Source organism: Sus scrofa, chromosome 10 (genome assembly GCF_054392235.1).
Source record: "Sus scrofa isolate SSC_HxYL_T2T_F1_AM1 chromosome 10, Sscrofa_HxYL_maternal_Yorkshire_Landrace_v2.0, whole genome shotgun sequence".
Lineage (NCBI taxonomy): Eukaryota > Metazoa > Chordata > Mammalia > Artiodactyla > Suidae > Sus > Sus scrofa.
The window spans coordinates 16,041,789-16,060,278 of NC_139392.1; the positions used below are offsets into that span (position 1 = coordinate 16,041,789).

An 18,490-nucleotide genomic window follows, 5' to 3' on the forward strand; every position below is an offset into this window, starting at 1 on the left:
ACTATACTCCAAGCCCCCAATCCAGCCACATCCATCACTTCCACATGGTCCATGGCACAGCTTACCAAGGAAGAGCTGAACAAATGCCAAAGAAACCTTGTGGCTCATAAAGTCTAAAACATTTACCGTCTGGCCACCCTTTTCAGAAAAAAGTCTGCAGCTCTGACTGCAATCAAGTTACTGAGTTTTAGGAAATTTTCTTGCATTATTTGTTTGCAGATTCCATTTCCTTACATTTTTTGTTCTCCAGAAAAATTCTATTATTTGAACAGTGGACCTCTTAATTTGATCTCTCTTCTTTTTCCCCGTCATATACTATCTCTATTTTTTAACAACTATTTTCAGGGCAATTTCCTCAACCTTATTTCTCAAACCTCCTATTAATAAAATTAATGCTATTTAAAAAAATTTTTTTTCTAGGTCCATTTCCTTACACTCTGACGCTTTTTAAATAACTACAAATGCTTTATGAATAAAATACATCCTTAGTTCTCTGAAGCCATTACAGTATATGTTCAGGTTTTCTTCTCCTCCCTGTTATTACAGCTACTTCCTCCAATTTCCACTTACTCTGTTTTGATCTGTCTTCATGTAACAGAAGTTGCCCTTTAAAGGTATAATGATCCTCGGCTATCTATTCATATTGGTAAGTGGTTCTAAAGCTGATCGGAAGTCCTGAAATAAATGAGCTTTGCTGGGACGGACGCTCGATGTCAACCTCTTTATTGTTTCTCTTGGCTGAGCCAAGTTTCCTAAAGAGGACTCCTCAAGTTTCTTACCTGAGTTCTACAGGTGCAGCTGCCAGCGTCTGGGAACGGAGCAAGGGAAAGAGACCACCCTAGTTGACTTTCACTCACCCCTCTGCCTCCTACTCCTCAGTCTAGACCAGGAGTTGGCAAACTTTCTATTAAGAGCCAGAGAGTATCTCTGTCTATATATATTTTTTTCTTTAAAAAAAAAAAAAAAACTGCAAAAAACGTAAAAGCCCTCCTGAACTATCAGCTATGCAAAAACAGGCTCCAGGGCTGGACCTGGCCCATGAGCTATACAGTTTGCCGACCTCTAGCCCAAATGTCCAATGTGGTAGCCACTAGCTATATGTTGCAACGAAGCACTTAAAATGTTCCTAGTTTAGTGGAACAGCCCCCTCACTCCCCCATGAGAGGACACAGTAAGATGACTATCCATAAACCAGGAATTATCCAATGTCACCAGACACTGAATCTAATAATGCCTTGACCTTGTGAGAAATAAATTTCTGTTTATTAAAAAAAAATTCTGAGTTCCTGTCAGGGCGCAGCAGAAATGAATCCAACTAGGAACCAAGAGGTTGCAGGTTTGATTCCTGGCCTCACTCAGTGGGTTAAGGATCATGGTGTTGCTGTGAGCTGTGGTATAGATTGCAGACGTTGCTGTGGCTCTGGCATAGGTCGGCGGCTATAGATCCGATTGGACCCCTAGTCTGGGAACCTCCTGCATATGCCTCGGGTGCGGCTCTAAAAAGACCAAAAAAAAAAAATTCTCCTAGTTTGAATCGGGGAAGTGCTCTAGATATAAAAACATATACCAAATTTTGAAACACACCAGATTTTTCACACCTGGAAAAATCTCTAAAATTCTGTACGAATTATAATCAATTAAAACAATATTTTAGATGTATAATTTTAGTGAGAAAATTAAAATTAATCCCACTTGTTTCTTTTATTTTTATTTTACTTTATTATTTTTCTTTTTATGGCCACACCTGCAGCACATGGAAGTTCCCAGGCTAGGGGTCAAATAGGAGTTGGAGCTGTAGGCCTACACCACAGCCACAGCCAGGCCAGATCCGAGCCGTGTCGTGACCTACACCACACAGCTCAGGGCAACACTGGATCCTTAACCCACTGAGCGATGCCAGGGATCGAACTTGCACCCTCATGGATGCTAGTCAGATTCATTTCTGCTGAGCAACGATGGGAACTCCATCAGCAAAATCTTAGATGCTAGAAAGCAGACAGCCATTTCTTGTGTTCACATCGTGCAGCTGGTACCCCTAAAGTGCATGGATTTTCCCAAACAAAATCTGATTCTAAATATTCTGTAAAACCTTCTTTTTTTTTGGGGGGGTGGTCTTTTTGCCTTTTCTAAGGCTGCACCCGAGGCATTTGGAGGTTCCCAGGCTAGGGGTCGAATCGAAGCTGTAGCCACCAGCCTATGCTATGGCCACAGCACATGGGATCCGAGCCACATCTGTAACCTACACCACAGCTGATGGCAATGCCGGATCCTTAACCCACTGAGTGAGGCCAGGGATCGAACCCACAACCTCATGGTTCCTAGTCGGATTCGTTAACCACTGTGCCATGACAGGAACTCCTGTGAAACCTTTCTTTAAGTGATTCTTTTTTCTGGCCATGCCTGCAGCATTTGGAAGTTCCCAGGCTAGGGGCTGAACCCATGCCACAGCAGTGACCCAAGCCACTGCAATGACAGTGCTGGACCCTTAACCTGCTAAGCCACGAGAGAATGCCTCTTCCAGTAATTCATTTCCTTTTTATAACTACAGTCAGCAGCCAAGAAAAATAGTAAGAAATTTTAGCTATTGATCAAAAAAAATTTAATATTTGTGGTTCTGAGCAAAAATCCTATCAAGCTTGTTATGCACACCACACGTATACATGCATACGTCACCTGAGGAGCACGTTGCCCATGTCGTTCTTCCACTACCCCATCCACTACTATTAGGTCACCAAGTATGAATCACTTACCAGTCTACGAAAATCAATTTGAACCCCCTACCTACAGCTTACCTAAAAATCAGTAACAGAAATGTAACACCATTTACCATGATGTATATTTTATACTGAAAATATAACTACTAAAATACTACAGGTGAATATACAATGCAAGTTAATATTCTTTTCCCACTAACTGTTCCAGTAATGGTGTAGAAAGAGTCAGCTAAACAGCCAACATCACAGGACAGAGCTACTCAACTTATGAAACAAAAATGCTGGAGGGCATTTTACCAAGCCTCTGAAAATAAAACCAAAGCACAAGAAAATTTACCTTTATATAAATAACTATGTTAGATAAATTTTGAAAACATGATTTCTATTGGGAATCAAACTTCTCACCAGAGTGTACTGTACAGCCCTCTGCCCTTCTGTTTTCTCATCTACAAAATGAGATCCTGCCATGCACAGCTGTTGGCTGAGATAAAGTGAAGACCAGCATTAAGTGTCTATAAGAAATTTAGCAGATATTTTTGGATTTTGTGGTACCTTTCCCCAAGTACTTTTTAACCATATTTGGCATGTGGGTCAAAGGCAAATGGCATATATTCTTCTTATAACTTGAAAATATCCAAGTTTTAAAAAGAGGCCTTTTCATTACATGACAAATACAGGAAGAGATTTTTTTTTTTTTTTGGGTCTTTCAAGGGCTGCACCTGCAGCATGTGGAAGCACATGGACGTTCCCAGGCTAGGGGTCAAATCGGAACTGTAGCCTCTGGTCTACACCACAACCACAGCATCACCAGATCTGAGCCGCATCGGCAACTTACACCACAGCTCATGGCAATGTCAGATCCTTAATCCACTGAGTGAGGCCAGGGATCAAACCCGAGTCCTCATGAATCCTAGTCAGATTTGTTTTTCAAGGGGAACTCCATGAAAAAGAATATTAAAAAACAGTGTCCTAGTATGGCATAAAGGTCCTTTATCTATTTTTTTTTTTTTTTGTCTTTTTTGCCATTTCTTGGGCCACTCCCGTGGCATATGGAGGTTCCCAGGCTAGGGGTCGAATCAGAGCTGTAGCTGCCTGCCTACACCGGAGCCACAGCAACTCGGGATCCGAGCCACGTCTGCAACCTACACCACAGCTCATGGCAATGCCAGGTCCTTAACCCACTGAGCAAGGCCAGGGATCGAACCCAAAACCTCATGGTTCCTAGTCAGATTCATTAACCACTGCGCCACGACGGGAACTCCATTTACCTACGTATTTAACAGTACCATCTGTTGGGGGGCAGAGCAGGGACAGTTCTCCTGTCGAGTGGGTGGTTTGCATTCCTGTGACCCATAATTACACATAGGCTCTTTCTACAAGGAATGCTTTTCCATGCTACGATCGGAAACTTCTATTTCATTCCTTCTTCAAAGCACAGCTCAGAGCATCTTCTAAGGAAAGCCATCCACCATCTCCCAAATAGCAGATACCAAAGTCCAGCATGCAAAGAGTGTCTATTATCTTCCTTAATGGTCCCAACAACCTTATAAACTCCTATTTTGTGGCCTGTTGTGCCCCAACACCTACATATAAATGAATTCAGCACCAGGAACTTCTTGGTTGTTTTATTCAAATTTTTACTCAGGTCTCTACTCTCAAGCACCCTATCACATTCACTGTGGAGGCAAGACTCATGTATAAAATAAACCCTGAAACCCCCAATAAACTAGAAAAGAAGAGTATGGTTAAGTTAGAGGAGTTTGGAAAAGAAAAACAGTAATATACCCGGAGAAGAATACAGAAAATGGCAACAGAGAAAGGATGAGAGGGCATGGCAGAGAGAGAAATGCCTCACAGAGACGCACAGAAGGAAAAACCAAGGATGGGGTAGAGACAGTCCTAAGAGAGCAAATAGAAGCACGGAATGGACTCTTCAATGTCAGGCCACAGAATAAACTGGATGTGAGGAGATCCGGCCACCAGGAATACGAGCAGGGAAGTGACAGGACAGAAAGTGCCTAGACTCTCACTCAAGTTGGTAGAGGTGAGTCGTCAAACTATCTTCCCCACTCCAAGATTCTACTAGGATTCCAGAAAAAGAACAAAAATGTGTATCAACAAACCCGTTACAAAGTAGAAAATGGCACAGAGTGGTCCTTAGTCGACCAAATTGACCATCAAATTTCTGGAAGGCAGAAAGAGGAGGGAGGAGTTATATGTCTAGCATTCTTTCCCAATTCCCGTGGGCTCATACATCCTATTCAACATCGCTACTTGGATGTCCAATGACCACTTCAGCTTAATATCTTCGAAATGCATCTCTGACCTCTCCCTACAAAATCTGCAACTCATAGCCTTGCCCATCTCGATTAATGGCAATTCCATCCTGCCCGCCAGCAGCTTGATTAAAAAAACTCCACCTCCTCGGGAGTTCCCGTCGTGGCGCGCAGTGGTTAATGAATCTGACTAGGAACCATGAGGTTGAGGGTTCGATCCCTGGCCTTGCTCAGTGGGTTGAGGATCCAGTGTTGCCGTGAGCTGTGGTGTAGGTTGCAGATGCGGCTTGGATCCCGAGTTGCTGTGGTTCTGGCGTAGGCTGTCTGCTACAGCTCCGATTCGACCCCTAGCCTGGGAACCTCCATATGCCACGGGAGCGGCCCAAGAAATGGCAAAAAGACAAAAAAACAAAACAAAACTCCACCTCCCCTTCTCACACACCCGACACACAGTCCAGTCCAGCAGAACGTGCAAGAACCTGTCTTCTCACCACTTCCCTTAGCTGGTGGAAGCCACTGCTGTTTACTGCAACAGCGTTCCCCCCCCTTTTTTTGTTTTTAGGGCCACACAGTGACATATGGAAGTTCCCAGGTTAGGGGTTGAATTGGAGCTACAGCTGCCGGCCTACATCACAACCACAGCAATGCCAGATTCAAGCCGCGTCTTCAACCTGCACCACAGCTCACGGCAACGCCAGATCCCCGACCCACTAAGCGAGGCCAAGGAGTGAACCTACATCCTCATGGACACCAATGGGATTTGTTTCTGCTGCGCCATGACGGCAACCCCTACAACTGCCTCTTAGCTAGTTTTCTTGCTGTGCTGCTACCCCAGCCCTGCACCAGCTTCCATTTGTGTTTCTCTGTAGCCTGGTCTCAACAGAGCAGCCAGTCTCATTCTGTTAAAAGGTTAAGCCAGATCATTCCCATCAAAATCATCCAATGGTTCTTCATCACTCTCATTAACAAAAGCCAAATTCTTTACAATCACCTACAGGACATGACGCCTCATTACCTTCAAACTCTCCAGTACATTCCTCTTCTGCTCTTGTGCCCTCTGCTCCGGCCTTCACGGCCTCCAAGGTCTGTCCTCCCCGCACAGACAGAGCACAAACCGGCCTGCAGGCTCTGCCCTGATGCTCCCTCTGCTGTAACTAACGCCCATACCCAGATATCCACACTGTTACTCCTGCCTTTTATCTCCACCAGATCTACTCGGACCAACCCACTTAAAGTTAGATCAGCACTTCCCCGTCCCTCTCCTTTTACTCGGCTGATGCCCCCGAAGCACTTCCCATCCTCTACCACGTAGAGTCACGTTCCCTCTCACCTCTGATTAGCGTGAGGCTTTCTGGCTGCCACTCTCCACCCTGATGTATCGTAAGCGCTTGGAACAAAGCACTTAGCACAGAACATGACTGGACTGAAGAGCAGAGGCATCCAGAATCCAGAACACATACTAAGAAGGGCTGAAGCAGAAACGAGAAAAAGAATCTGGGAGAGAGCTAACTTGAGACCGGCAGTTACAGAGAACAGGAATGGGCGATGCACCACTACTCAGGCGGATGGATAAATACACACTGTCTGAAAAGAATGTGCCAGCCATCCATCTGCTCCCTGACCTCCGCTCAATGGGTGGAGCACTGTTCTCTTCATAAAATGAACAAGCTGCCTCTTGGTAGAGCCCTGTGGGGCTGAGGCCTGTCTACGCTCCACTCTTGTGCCCCAAAGGAGAGCCGGTCGGTCTGTCTGCTCAGCTACTTGCAGAGACCTACCAGCAGCCCTCCGTCAGGGAAGAATGCTGGCCCTGAACACCCAAACCCCTTGGTGGAGAGGAACCCAGGCCAGGTACTGACACCATTCAGACGAATTCTTTTTTTCAGAAATAAAGAGATCACTAAAGGCTACCAGATATTTGAGTAAACCCAATAAGGCAAACGCCACCACTCTAGAGAAAGGAGATAATTCAAGCAAAGAAAGCAAGACAAGAGAGACTTGGGAGGAGTTCCTGTCGTGGCTCAGCGGTCATGAACCTGACTAGAATCCACGAGGATGCAGGTTTGATCCCGTTCAGTGGGTCAAGGACCCAGCATTGCCATGAGCTGTGGTGTAGGTCACAGATGTGGCTTGGATCTGGCGTTGCTGTGGCTGTGGTATAGGCCAGTAGTTGCAGCATCAATTCAACCCCTAGCCTGGGAACTTCCATATGTGGCCCTAAAAGGAAAAAAGAAAAAAAAAAAAAGCAAAAAAACAAAATAAAACAACAACAACAACAAAAAAAACAAGAGAGAGACTTAAGATACAATCATGATTTCAGAACAGGCTTTTGAAATTTTTTTTGTTTTGGCCGTGCCCACAGCATGAAGTTCCCAGACCAAGGACTGAACCCAAGCCACAGCAGTGACAATGCCGAATCCTTAACTGCTAGGCCACCAGGGAATCCTAGAACAGGCTGTATGGAAAAAGGAATAATTACCACCCCTCCCCCACAAAAAAAAGCTCCTGGAGAATAAGATTCGATTATACAGGGTCTACTACCATGCTGTCTAATTAGGTTGCCATGAACCATGTGTACTCATTATGAGGCTGAACAGAAATGGGCTGTACGTGGAAAATACGTGAATTTGGAGGACAGCATGAAAAAGAGAGTAAAATATCTTCCCAATTTTTATACTCCTTTCATGTTGAAATAATATTCTTGGATATAATGTGCTAAGTAAAATATGTTATCAAGTTAATTTCACCTATTTCTTCTTGGTTTGCTAATACAGCTACTAGAAAAACTTTAAATACATAGCTTTTATTTCTACTGGATAGTTCTGGTTTAGAATATATGGCTAAAAATATCATCAAGAATACAGAACAAAGAAAGAGAGGTAGAATCTGACTAAAAGTATCCTAAGGAAATAACTCAGGAGGCCTAGCAACTGACCAGCAGGAGCTCCCCAAAAAGAGATCAGAGGGAACAGAGAGAAGGAAATGGTCCAAGAAATAAAAGTTTCAGAGTTCTAGATAAGTCTCCAAGTGGAAATGGTCCGTCCACTAAGTATCAAGCTTCGCACACGAGGGCGGGGACCCAAACAAAAATATATCTAGTCATCTTTGTGAAAACTCAGACTACCATGGTTAACAAGAAGGTTTACAAGAACTCTAGGAAGGGGGAAAAAGATCACCTACTCACATAAAGACAAAGATTTAAGGACAGTTACAGAAAGAGTGCGAATGTATAAACCTTGACCATAAAATGACCACCAAAACCAAGCGGCAGAATGGAAGAAGAGGGGCAGAAAGATGCACAGATCTCCTGCATCCCTCTTCCCCGGTGAGGAGTTAAGAGACCGTCTAACACTAAGACACAGCTTCAACTTGAAAGAGAAACCAACAGAAGAACTAAAAATAATAACTACTTATAACTGGCAGAGGAAGAGAAGAAGCCTCCATTTTTCATAATGCAGAGTCAAGAGCTGCTATCTACAATGTGACCAGAGATAGAAATGTAAACATATTATATATGACTATGGAGGAATTCATCCAAAGTACTAAAAGGAGAAAAGGGTTAGAAGTGATTAAGTCTGGTGATTAACATGAGGGAAGGCACAGCCGTGCAGCTGCCCCCATTTCGGGCTCTCTTGTACATTTTAAAGCTTTCAATGTGGAAATGCAATGATTATATCCTTTAAGCTTTCCTTATTTATACAATTTTACTTGTTATCTGTTTACAGCATCACTCTAAAGAGCAGACAGAGTTTCACTAAATTTGGTGGCTATTTCTGAAGCGATCTAACTGAATGTATAGGCTGTGGCAAAAACGAAGTTTATTTTGGAAGTTCCTGGAGGGCGTTCCTCAAGAATTAAGCAAAGCAGCTGACACAGAACCTTAGCAAGAGATCCCTTTGCCCATCTGGCAGGGAAACGTGACACTTATATTAAGACAATGTAAAGAATATGAAGGATGTTTCAAATGTGAGAACCAAATCAAAGATGACAAGAAAAAAGGCTGGCTTGCCATGGAGCAAATGTCTCCTAATTGAAAAATTCCATCTATGAAATGGTAACAAAACAGGGGTGACCTACTAGGGATAAAAAGCACCACTGACATCTATCTCTAAGATGTTTTCATGTGTTTCAAATGGGACACTTGGTTAGACAGGTGTCAATTGTAGTTACTGAATGTGCTTGAATTTTATAAAACTATTTTGTTACAAAGTAACTTATAATGTAGAGACTGTTAATTTAGAAAAAATCATCCATAAATGAGTCTGCATTGTAATTCCAAATGTATCTCTAAGCTGTGCTGAGATAATGAAGGTTACTGATTTCATTCAAGCAGCAGTTTAATCATAAACAGAATGATTCTGTATGCCAATACTAAATCCTGTTTATTGCCTTATACAAACAGCTGACACGATTTCAACTTTCTAGTTACATTTGTCGTGCAATAGCCATAATGATCACAGATTAATTTATAGCTGTTATAAAAATAAGACCTCTTCAAGTGTAAAGACATTCTGTGTACTGTTAAGTATATTTAAAATATTTCAAATTTACATATGTGTGATTTTTTACCCAAAAAAATGTATGAAATTTTATAACATTTTTTGTCCAACCTATCAAATCTGCTTGCTTATTAACAATGATTCAAACTTAACAATAAAAGTGCAGACTTTCAAATGGCTGATGAGACATAAGCTACTTTCAATATCAGACGTTAAAAGACTGGTCTTCTGCACTAGAAAGAAAAGGTGTAAACAGTAACTTGTCAATTTACCTTCTCTGAATTTCCAATTCTTCTTGTGATGGGCCATTCTGAACTTGGGCGGGTAGTTGTGAATTCTGCCTAGGCAATGTCGGCCCTAAAATGGGAGGGAAACATTAGAGATGAACATTATCTTTATACCGAGCTGGACAGAGGAGATAAAATCATGAGAATAACATAAAACCATCACATATTTACAAATGTATCTTCTTTTTGTTTAGCAAAATAAAATATAAGCTTTCTATAACACACAGCAAATGAAAGACTGCAACATAATATTGTCATTATCTCCAGAAGGCTTACTTGAAACAAATGGAAAACATCAACAATAAGGGAAAAATAAACATTTATATATGAAGAGCTTTGAGTAAAACAAGTGTTCAATGAGCATCTGAAGAGGCACCTAAGCTTGACATTTTCTAAGACAATGAGACATTCTCTTTGGGATACTTATTCATGAAGTGGAGAGGGAGAACTTAAATGAAAAATCAGAATTCAAAAACTCACCTAAATAGAACACTGGAAATGAAAAACAGGAGAGAGAGAGCATGAGAACCTTATTACTAGACTGATGCATGCTAATGCATTTATCAAATTTGCCCACTTTAAGTTGCCACTCTTATTTAATGGCCTGGCATTTCCAGCACTGGTGAAAGCAAACATCTGCTAAACCTCCACATATAATCAACCTACTTATCTGAATTTTTAATGTATCAAAGGTTTTCATAATAACTTTTCATATGGGGTTAAAAACAAACAAACAAACAAACAAACCAAAAAAACCCTGCATTCAAACTACCACGGTTCTGTCACGAGATGCTAATGACCACCCACTCCCACATATCGTATGACATGCAGGCCCATTTTTAGCATCTCATAAAGAAGGCACTAAATTATGGGACATTTTAATGTCACTGGATAGAAAAATTATGTGTCATGACATAAGGTAAATAAAATACTGGACCTCATATACAATGCCTATGGTTACAATACAACCGCCTTCATATCTAATCCAGTAAACAAGAGAATACAAAAACAGTAGTTATCTTCCACTCTGAGTAAAGCCATGCTGTACATAATGGTGAATTCTAGTGTGCCAGCATAGGCTCCTAGCAGATATTCTGAAAGTGTTTTGTAGACCACTAGCATAAAAAAGTTAGTAAATAAATGCTTTCATGTGCCAAAGGAACTTCTCATAATCTATGAGTTAAGAGCACAAAGTATTTTACACTAGTGGAGTAGACTTCACAAAGAGGATAAGGTTCGTTAGAATAAAATACAGTACTTGCATATCCCAAGTGTAGAAAAACAAATAATTTGATCTCAACTTACCTACTAATTTTTCCCCTCATCTCTATACACATGTTTTTAGATTAATCATTTAATTTGTCCTCTAAAGACAAATTAGATGACAACTGCAGTGATATTTCATGAGATTTCCTAAGAGACTGCTATTTTAAGAGCCACATAAAGGAAATATAAAAATATGTTAATCCCATGTAATCAGCAACAACAGCAAAAAAAAAAAAATTTAAAAAGCTTTCCAAATTAAAAAATGCACTTAAAATGTTTGCCTGAGTGAAAATATATAACTTGTCTAAAACTGACTGGAATTTGTTGCTTCTTTCGGAAATTAACATAATGATATTAAAACCAGACTGTCATCTTAAAGCCATGAACTTGACTTACTTCTTCTGGCAGAAAGAGGGGGACCTACAAGGTGGGACCTATGTCTGAGAAAATAATAAACTATCCAGGGGAGGTATTCTCCAAAGTTACTTTATCCAAAAACATTAAATGTGAGCATTTAGCATGAGCAACTCACAAGACCATCAATGCTTAACTATTTTTAAAAATAGTATTTGTGTATTTAAGTTAAAACCTCATGCTGCTCAAATAATTTAAAAAATCATACTAACTCACATCTACAGCAAGTATTATAACACAACAATAATATTAACAGATTGAATTCACCAATTAAAATCAGTCAATGTAAGTTTTAACTCAAATACATATGTTCAAGAGAAAGACGTCAAAATTCAAACTCAATCCTACTGATTTTATTTAAAGGGTTTTTTTTGTAAAATAACCAAAATTTGATATAACTCACGAAAAATGTGAATGAGAGAAAAGTCTCTTAGTAATTTATAAAAACTATAAATTTGAATTTTTTACATTCAAAGTTTACTCATACTCAGCACATTTGTTTTAAAAGGGGATTTTTAAAAATGTGGGTAATATTTTCTGGATGATATTATTAATTATGAAAATAATTTACTGTAAGGAAGATCCTTGTAAAAACAGGAAAACCCAAGAACTGGAAAACTCCGAAAATTCTTTTCTTTTCAACATGGTTTAGGGTGATAATGACCTACTTGTCTCTGAGTACACCTTCTTTAAATGGGGTCCAGAAGAGATGCTTTCCCCTTGGCATTTTCTCATATCCATATTTAATCGGGTTATTTTGTTTCTTCGCCATCAATATTGTCAACTCACAATGCACAAATTCATGTGCATTTCAAAAATAATACAGGTATACTGTGAGCATTAAATAAGAGTTCTAAATATTATGAACTTCAGCTACACAATTACATTCTTCCTTCTTGTCAAACATTCTGTTGGGTTACATACAATTGGTAAATTATACCAAAGTACCACACACAAGATGAAGCGGCAATTAAGATTAGGCAAGGCTGTCGCTGCCACTGTATTTCGTGGAATACAACTATTAGTTACTTCACATGGGTCATATGCCTACATGAGAGGGCAAAAAAAGGTATTTTCCTAACCAGTGGGCAAGGAACAATATTTTATGAGCATCACAGGATGGTTAACAGTTGGTCTGGGGTTTAAAAGGAGAAGAGACAACTGAAGCTTTTTTGTTCCTGTTGTCATATCATAAGGAACAGGAGCAGTATGAGGGTTAGTTTTCTGTTTTATCACCATAGCCAAAGACAATGGTTGGTTTTAATTTGTCCTGGCGGGAATTTATATAGCAAAGCATGTACGTTACTGTTTCTAATATAGAAAATGTGTCCATGTCACGGATATGATAGCTTATAAATGATGGTAATCAGAACAGACTGTCTCTCTAAACCAGGAATGAATGGCATTTCAATCTTGACCTCAATACTGAATTTTGGCTAACGCACATTTCACTCATTGTCACATTTTAATTTTCACAGATCTAGTTTCACACTTAGCCACAGACTATTTAAAAACACAGGACTAAAAGACAAAAAGGTGTTATTATACACATTACAATCAAGATTAACCTTAGCAATGTGGTAATTATATTGTTTTGTACACAGTTAAATCAATTAAAGGTAATAATGGGGGATCGGCTTTTTAACACATTATTTTCAATAAAAAAAAATTCACCTTAATGAAGGCTGAATCAATCTTTTCTCTGCAATTGGGTAAATTCTATTATTTTGCATGTGGACCTCCACATTAGAGAGCAAAGTATAGACATCAAGCTGGTTTTCAAAAAGAGGTCAAAAAGTGCTAAGAACAAACACAAACACAAGCAATCCCTCATGGCTAGTTCAAAAGATGGCCTGGAAGAGCCCCCAGGAGGAGGCAGTAAAATCAGTTATAAAAGTCACTAATTAACACTTTAAATCTGCAATGATTAACTGAGGACTCTGAGAAGGATTGGGGAGTTTATAAAGAGCCGCACAACAGGCTCAGGCTGCAACTGTCACCTGGAGTGACTGTAAAATAAAACCTCAGGTGATCAGGCAAGGCATCAGAATTTTCATTTTTTGGAAAAGTGTAACACGTGCTTCTTTGCCTAAACCAGCAAGCATATAAACCTTAACACAATTCTCTTTGAAGGTAAAGAAACAATATTAGTAATACTGAATAATCACATCAAAAACTCTTGAGTCACGTGGATAAAGTACATGTACACAGCTGAAGTGTTTATAAAAAATTTTAGTAGTATATATATTTATTTATATCATTTTATTTCTTATAAAATAATCTGGCCAGTCAAGACATACAGTACTCAAAAAAACAAAAAGGCTCTAAAGATTTAAACTTTTTGAACTTGGGTTTTCAAACAGAAAGTTTTAGAGTCAAATGAGAATAAAGAGAGTTCAGGTGTGTGTGTCTGAGCATGTGTGTCCATGTGCAGATATGTAAGGATATGAATATATCTAATTAACTGTAGTGTGGAATGGCTAAGTGACATAACAGGTTTGTCCATGCAGACAACACACATATGTGCACACGTGTGTATGAGAGTGAAAGTGAAAGAAAACACTCTTGAAGCCCAAATTCACTGCTAAGCCACAGATGTCTAACTTAATGAGCAAAGGATCAGAAATGAACCTATTACAGTTAAGCAACTGCTTACATCTGCCTCACAAAATGTACACTTAAGGATTAACTCAAGTTAGGCAAACGCTCCCTTCCAATAAATCACATTGACATTCCCCAAATCATAGTAAGAGGTCTACACCCTTTTCCCTTAAATTCTAATCTGAAAGACTTCTCGAACAAAAGGGTTAAAAACAAAAAACGAACAAACCCCCTCCCCCCTGCCCGCTCGTGTTGGAAGAAGTGAGCAAGACTTAGTTGTAAGATCCTGATTCTGACTAAATCCTAAGAAGCCAACTCAAAAGCTGACCAAACCACCTACACGAACCACAACAAATATCACAACATAAAACAGGAGCTTGCTGTATATCCCAAATGCCACAAACCAGACCATGGCCTAAGGAAACAAAAGTTATGGAAATGTGCAAGTAGTATGGACCACAGCTTGAAAAAGTAATGGAAACATAATGTTGCTTACCACAGAAAATACATCGCAAATTAGTGCTCTCCTGCGTAGCAGTAACCTTGCTCTGGGCTGCAACAGACACCTTGGTGTTAGAAGCTTCAAAGGACAATGGGGCCATCTGAAGAACTTCACACAAACTAAAAGGTGCTTGGAAAGGTTCAAAACGTATTACACATACGTCCTAGCTAGATCCTTGTACTGGACACTCTGCAATTTAGTAAAAACGTATCCTCTTTAACATAAACTTAAAGAAATGAAGGTGTTATCTTATTAGTGGAGATACCCTATAAGAAGCCACAGATCAAGTGACACACTTAAAGGCTTATTTCCTGAGTTATACAATCAGAGGAGGCAATTGATTTGCGTTGCACAATTATATTTTTAAAAGTAGATGGATCTGAGGCATAGGAAGTCAAGATCTACAGCCATTAGAGTGAATTTCATGACATCTACCCCCTTTTTAGTATTGCTAATTTAAAAGAATTTGCAGCTGAAAAAAATTTAGGGAAAATGCTTAAGATCAGCTTAACAGGAGATGAACTTGTTTCTACTGTTTGAAAAATACCAAAGCCATTTTCAACCGCCTCCAGCAATTAAAGTGATGTAAATATGAATATCTTCATTTTTCACTTTGAAAAACATCAAAATCATTGTCTTATCAAGCCACATTTTTATTTTCCTTTCTTCTCCAGTATGTATATATGTATACATATTTGATAAAATATCTTATTAAAAAATGTGTGGCCACATCAAAAAGCAATTTAATATTTAGGCTATCTACACTAAAATTTACCCTTAGGTATTAACGAGGTAAATTCTCTATAAGTGAAAAAATATAATGAGAAGGTGATAATTTACGAAAAGGGGAAAAAGTCTTTTAATAAAATCAAGGTGACACTCAAAACTGGTTTGGGATAAACAAAATCAATTTTTTTTTCAGTCTTATATTAGTGACATTCAGAACTTTACATCAATACTTTTCTATAAAATGCTAAAGAAATTCTTTTCAGCATAGGAAAGATTTTTGTCTTTCCGTTAGTATTAATCATGAAACAATGAACAAATTAAAAAATCTTGACTTAAGAAAGACTACATAAAGGCAAACAAGACAGCATTTTAGATTTCCTCTAATACTATATTCTTTCAATAATACAATGTAAACTAAAAAAGTTGGCATAGAATCAGAACCAAACCAATTTATATTTAAAGACTGCACATCTGAAAATGGTAATAAATCTTAAATCATCAAGATAATTTCCGATCATTTTTAGAAATCAGATTTAATATAATCCAATTGTTTAAATCTTGCTTTAAGAACATTAATACAGCAGATATTTTCGAACACAAAATAAAGATTGATGAATGTCACCTTTGCTAAGTATTTCAACCCATCCGATCAATTATTAAAGTCACATGCACAATATTTACAGTAATGACATAAAAAAGACATAAATATAAAATGTCTACTGGCCTAATCAGGTCATGCCAAAGATGATAAACCACTTAGAAAATTTTCAGTAACTATATTTTAAGTTTAAACTTTTAAAAAATCTGTCTTACCGATGTTTGTAAAAGACTACTTCTATAAAGCCTTTATTAAATAAGCATGCCTAGTCTCCAGGATTTATCCTTCAGTTTCTTTAATTTATATTTAAGGGAGGGAAAAACATAAGGAAAATATTAAAAACTTACAAGAAAAACCTGAGAAATTATCTCCTCTCTGACAGCAAAGAAACTGCCACGTTCCATTACCAATCATTTTGGCCAAAAGTCATCCGACATTTGTCAGAATGCAGGTAAAACATTATTACCGCAGAAAACAAAGCATTTTCAGCCAGAAACTCTCAATCTTGTCACAATTTAAACTATTATGCAACATTTTTGCACTTGGTATCTTTAAAACATCTTCTTTCTACTGACTTTAACTTCATACCATCGTGTAAAATACTGACCTAAGGTTGCTTGAATTCTACTGCAGTTTGCATTTCCCGAAGATACTAAATTATTCATTCCATCATATGCATAAGGATAAGAGCACTTCCGGCTTAACACTGATGCCCTTAACTCTTTCCTCACTCAGTCAAGGGAGGAGGGTGGCATATGGGAAAAGAATGTTCAGGGTTCAGATTGTGTAAATTCAGGGGGGAGAAAAAGGGTGCTTTAAGTTTGCACACTAAAATAGCCTTAGGGTGAGAGAAATAAGGACGCGGCCCTAAAGGAAAGCATGAACTGAGGAGGTTAAGGTATATCAAAAAAGGAAACTTTAATACCTATCTTAGACTTCTAGAAGAGAAAAACGGCCACCTTTACGAGTTACTCGGACATAAAGTGGTCTTGCCGTGCTGTTCATTTATTCCTAATGTAGTTTGTAAACCAACTGTCCCTCAGGCTTCCCCCTGCCTTTTAACCAACATGGTTAGGTGTCTCATACAAGCAGGGAAACAGAACCCCTGGGTGAGACACCAGCAAAGGAAAATGACAAGCTGACCTCTGTCAGCACTACTGAACTTTACTGCTGTATGTAACGACTACAGCCGACCCGATGCTCCGACTTTCAACACTAGAGGTTGCCACTATCGGGCAGTTACTCCCAAGGCAATTGGTAACAAGGATACAACTTATCTCAGCATTTTTCCTGAGGAGTAAATGCAGTTTGCTTAAATGCAGATCTGGTTTCATCGGATCTGTCCTCTCTGGAAAGCTGGTGTGTGGAGTGGGCACAGCATGGGCACCCAAATTAGCGGTGCTACTTTGGACCACACCACTCGGGCCCTCAGGCATCGCCTCCACGATGGCCAGGTTCTACTGTAGACATTTTTTCAGAGAGAATGAAAGCGGCTGTGTCTGTTCTAAAGTATCTAGACCAGAATGAAGGAAGACACAGCAGCAGTATGGTTGTTCAAAACAGGTACCACGGGAATAAATGGGTACAGCCACCATGGAAAACAACACAGAGATTCCTCAAAAAATTAAAAAAGAGAACCACCGTACGACCCCAGCAATCCCACGTCTGGGTGTATACCCAAGGGAAATGAAAACAGGATATCAAAGATACACCCGTGCTCCCATGCTCAGTGCAGCATTGGTCACGAGAGCCAACGGATAGATGGATAAAGATATTACTCAACCACAGGAAAAAGGAAATCCTGCTATAAGCAATACTATGGATGGACCTTGAGGGCATCATGCTAAATGGAGGAAGCCGGACCGAGAAAAGACGAAGGCTGCATGCAGTCACCTGAATGTGGAATCTAAAAATGCCAAACTCATAGAAACTCAAAGTAGAAAAGGGGGATGCAAGCAGCTAGAGGGGTAGGTGAAATAGGCTGGTAAAAGGATACCCATTTTCAACTTTAAGATGATAAAGATGGAGTATTTAATGTAAAACATAACTGATGACACTGCACTGTATAACTGAAGTTTGCTAAGAGAGTAGAACTTAAATGTTCTTACCAAAACCAACCAACCAAAAAAGATAAATGTGTAATGGATGTGTTCATCAGATGGAAGAAACCCTTTCATGATGTGTACGTTTATCAAATCATCGTGACGTACACTTTAAATATCTTACAATTTTATCTGTCAATTATACCTCAATAAAACCAGGAGGAAAAAAGGGCACCATATTTGCAGGGCACTGGGCTAAAAGACATGACAGGTACAGACAGTAAGTTTTATTCAGTGATGGTATTTTTAAAATGGCTCTTTAAAACATTTTCAAAAGAATTTCAAATTGTTTTAAAATTACCGTTTTTAATAAAGGAAAAATCTTTATATATCTAGGGAAATGAAGCATCATGCATCTATAGCCACACATGGAAAAAAAAAAAAAAAAACCATCATACAAAAATGCATTTTGTCCATTACTGAATCTTAGGCAAAACTGTTTGTATGACTGGGTTCCCCAGCCTCTCTTCATTCATTCTCCTCCAACTTAGGGCTTCAAATGCAT

The 18,490-nt window shown here is 39.2% G+C and overlaps 1 protein-coding gene and 1 long non-coding RNA gene across 19 annotated transcripts in view; both read right to left on the minus strand.

The window, feature by feature from the left end:
- Window positions 1–18,490, minus strand: part of ENAH (ENAH actin regulator) — a 203,968-nt gene that overhangs the window by 37,724 nt on the left and 147,754 nt on the right. For 12 of the 18 annotated variants that reach the window (XM_084979217.1, XM_084979213.1, XM_084979210.1 and 9 more), the window contains one exon: window positions 9,759–9,843. In XM_084979217.1, coding sequence (XP_084835343.1) covers window positions 9,759–9,843 — 85 coding nt within the window. Of the gene's footprint in view, window positions 1–9,758; window positions 9,844–14,550; window positions 14,608–18,490 lie in introns of all 18 variants that reach the window. The other 6 variants (XM_084979207.1, XM_021064395.2, XM_084979205.1 and 3 more) reach the window with 1 other exon arrangement.
- LOC146398819 (uncharacterized) lies at window positions 299–3,129 on the minus strand. The gene is made up of 2 exons (XR_014817462.1): window positions 2,340–3,129; window positions 299–1,315 (listed from the first exon to the last, which is right to left on the minus strand). It is a non-coding gene; the product is annotated as an uncharacterized LOC146398819 (long non-coding RNA).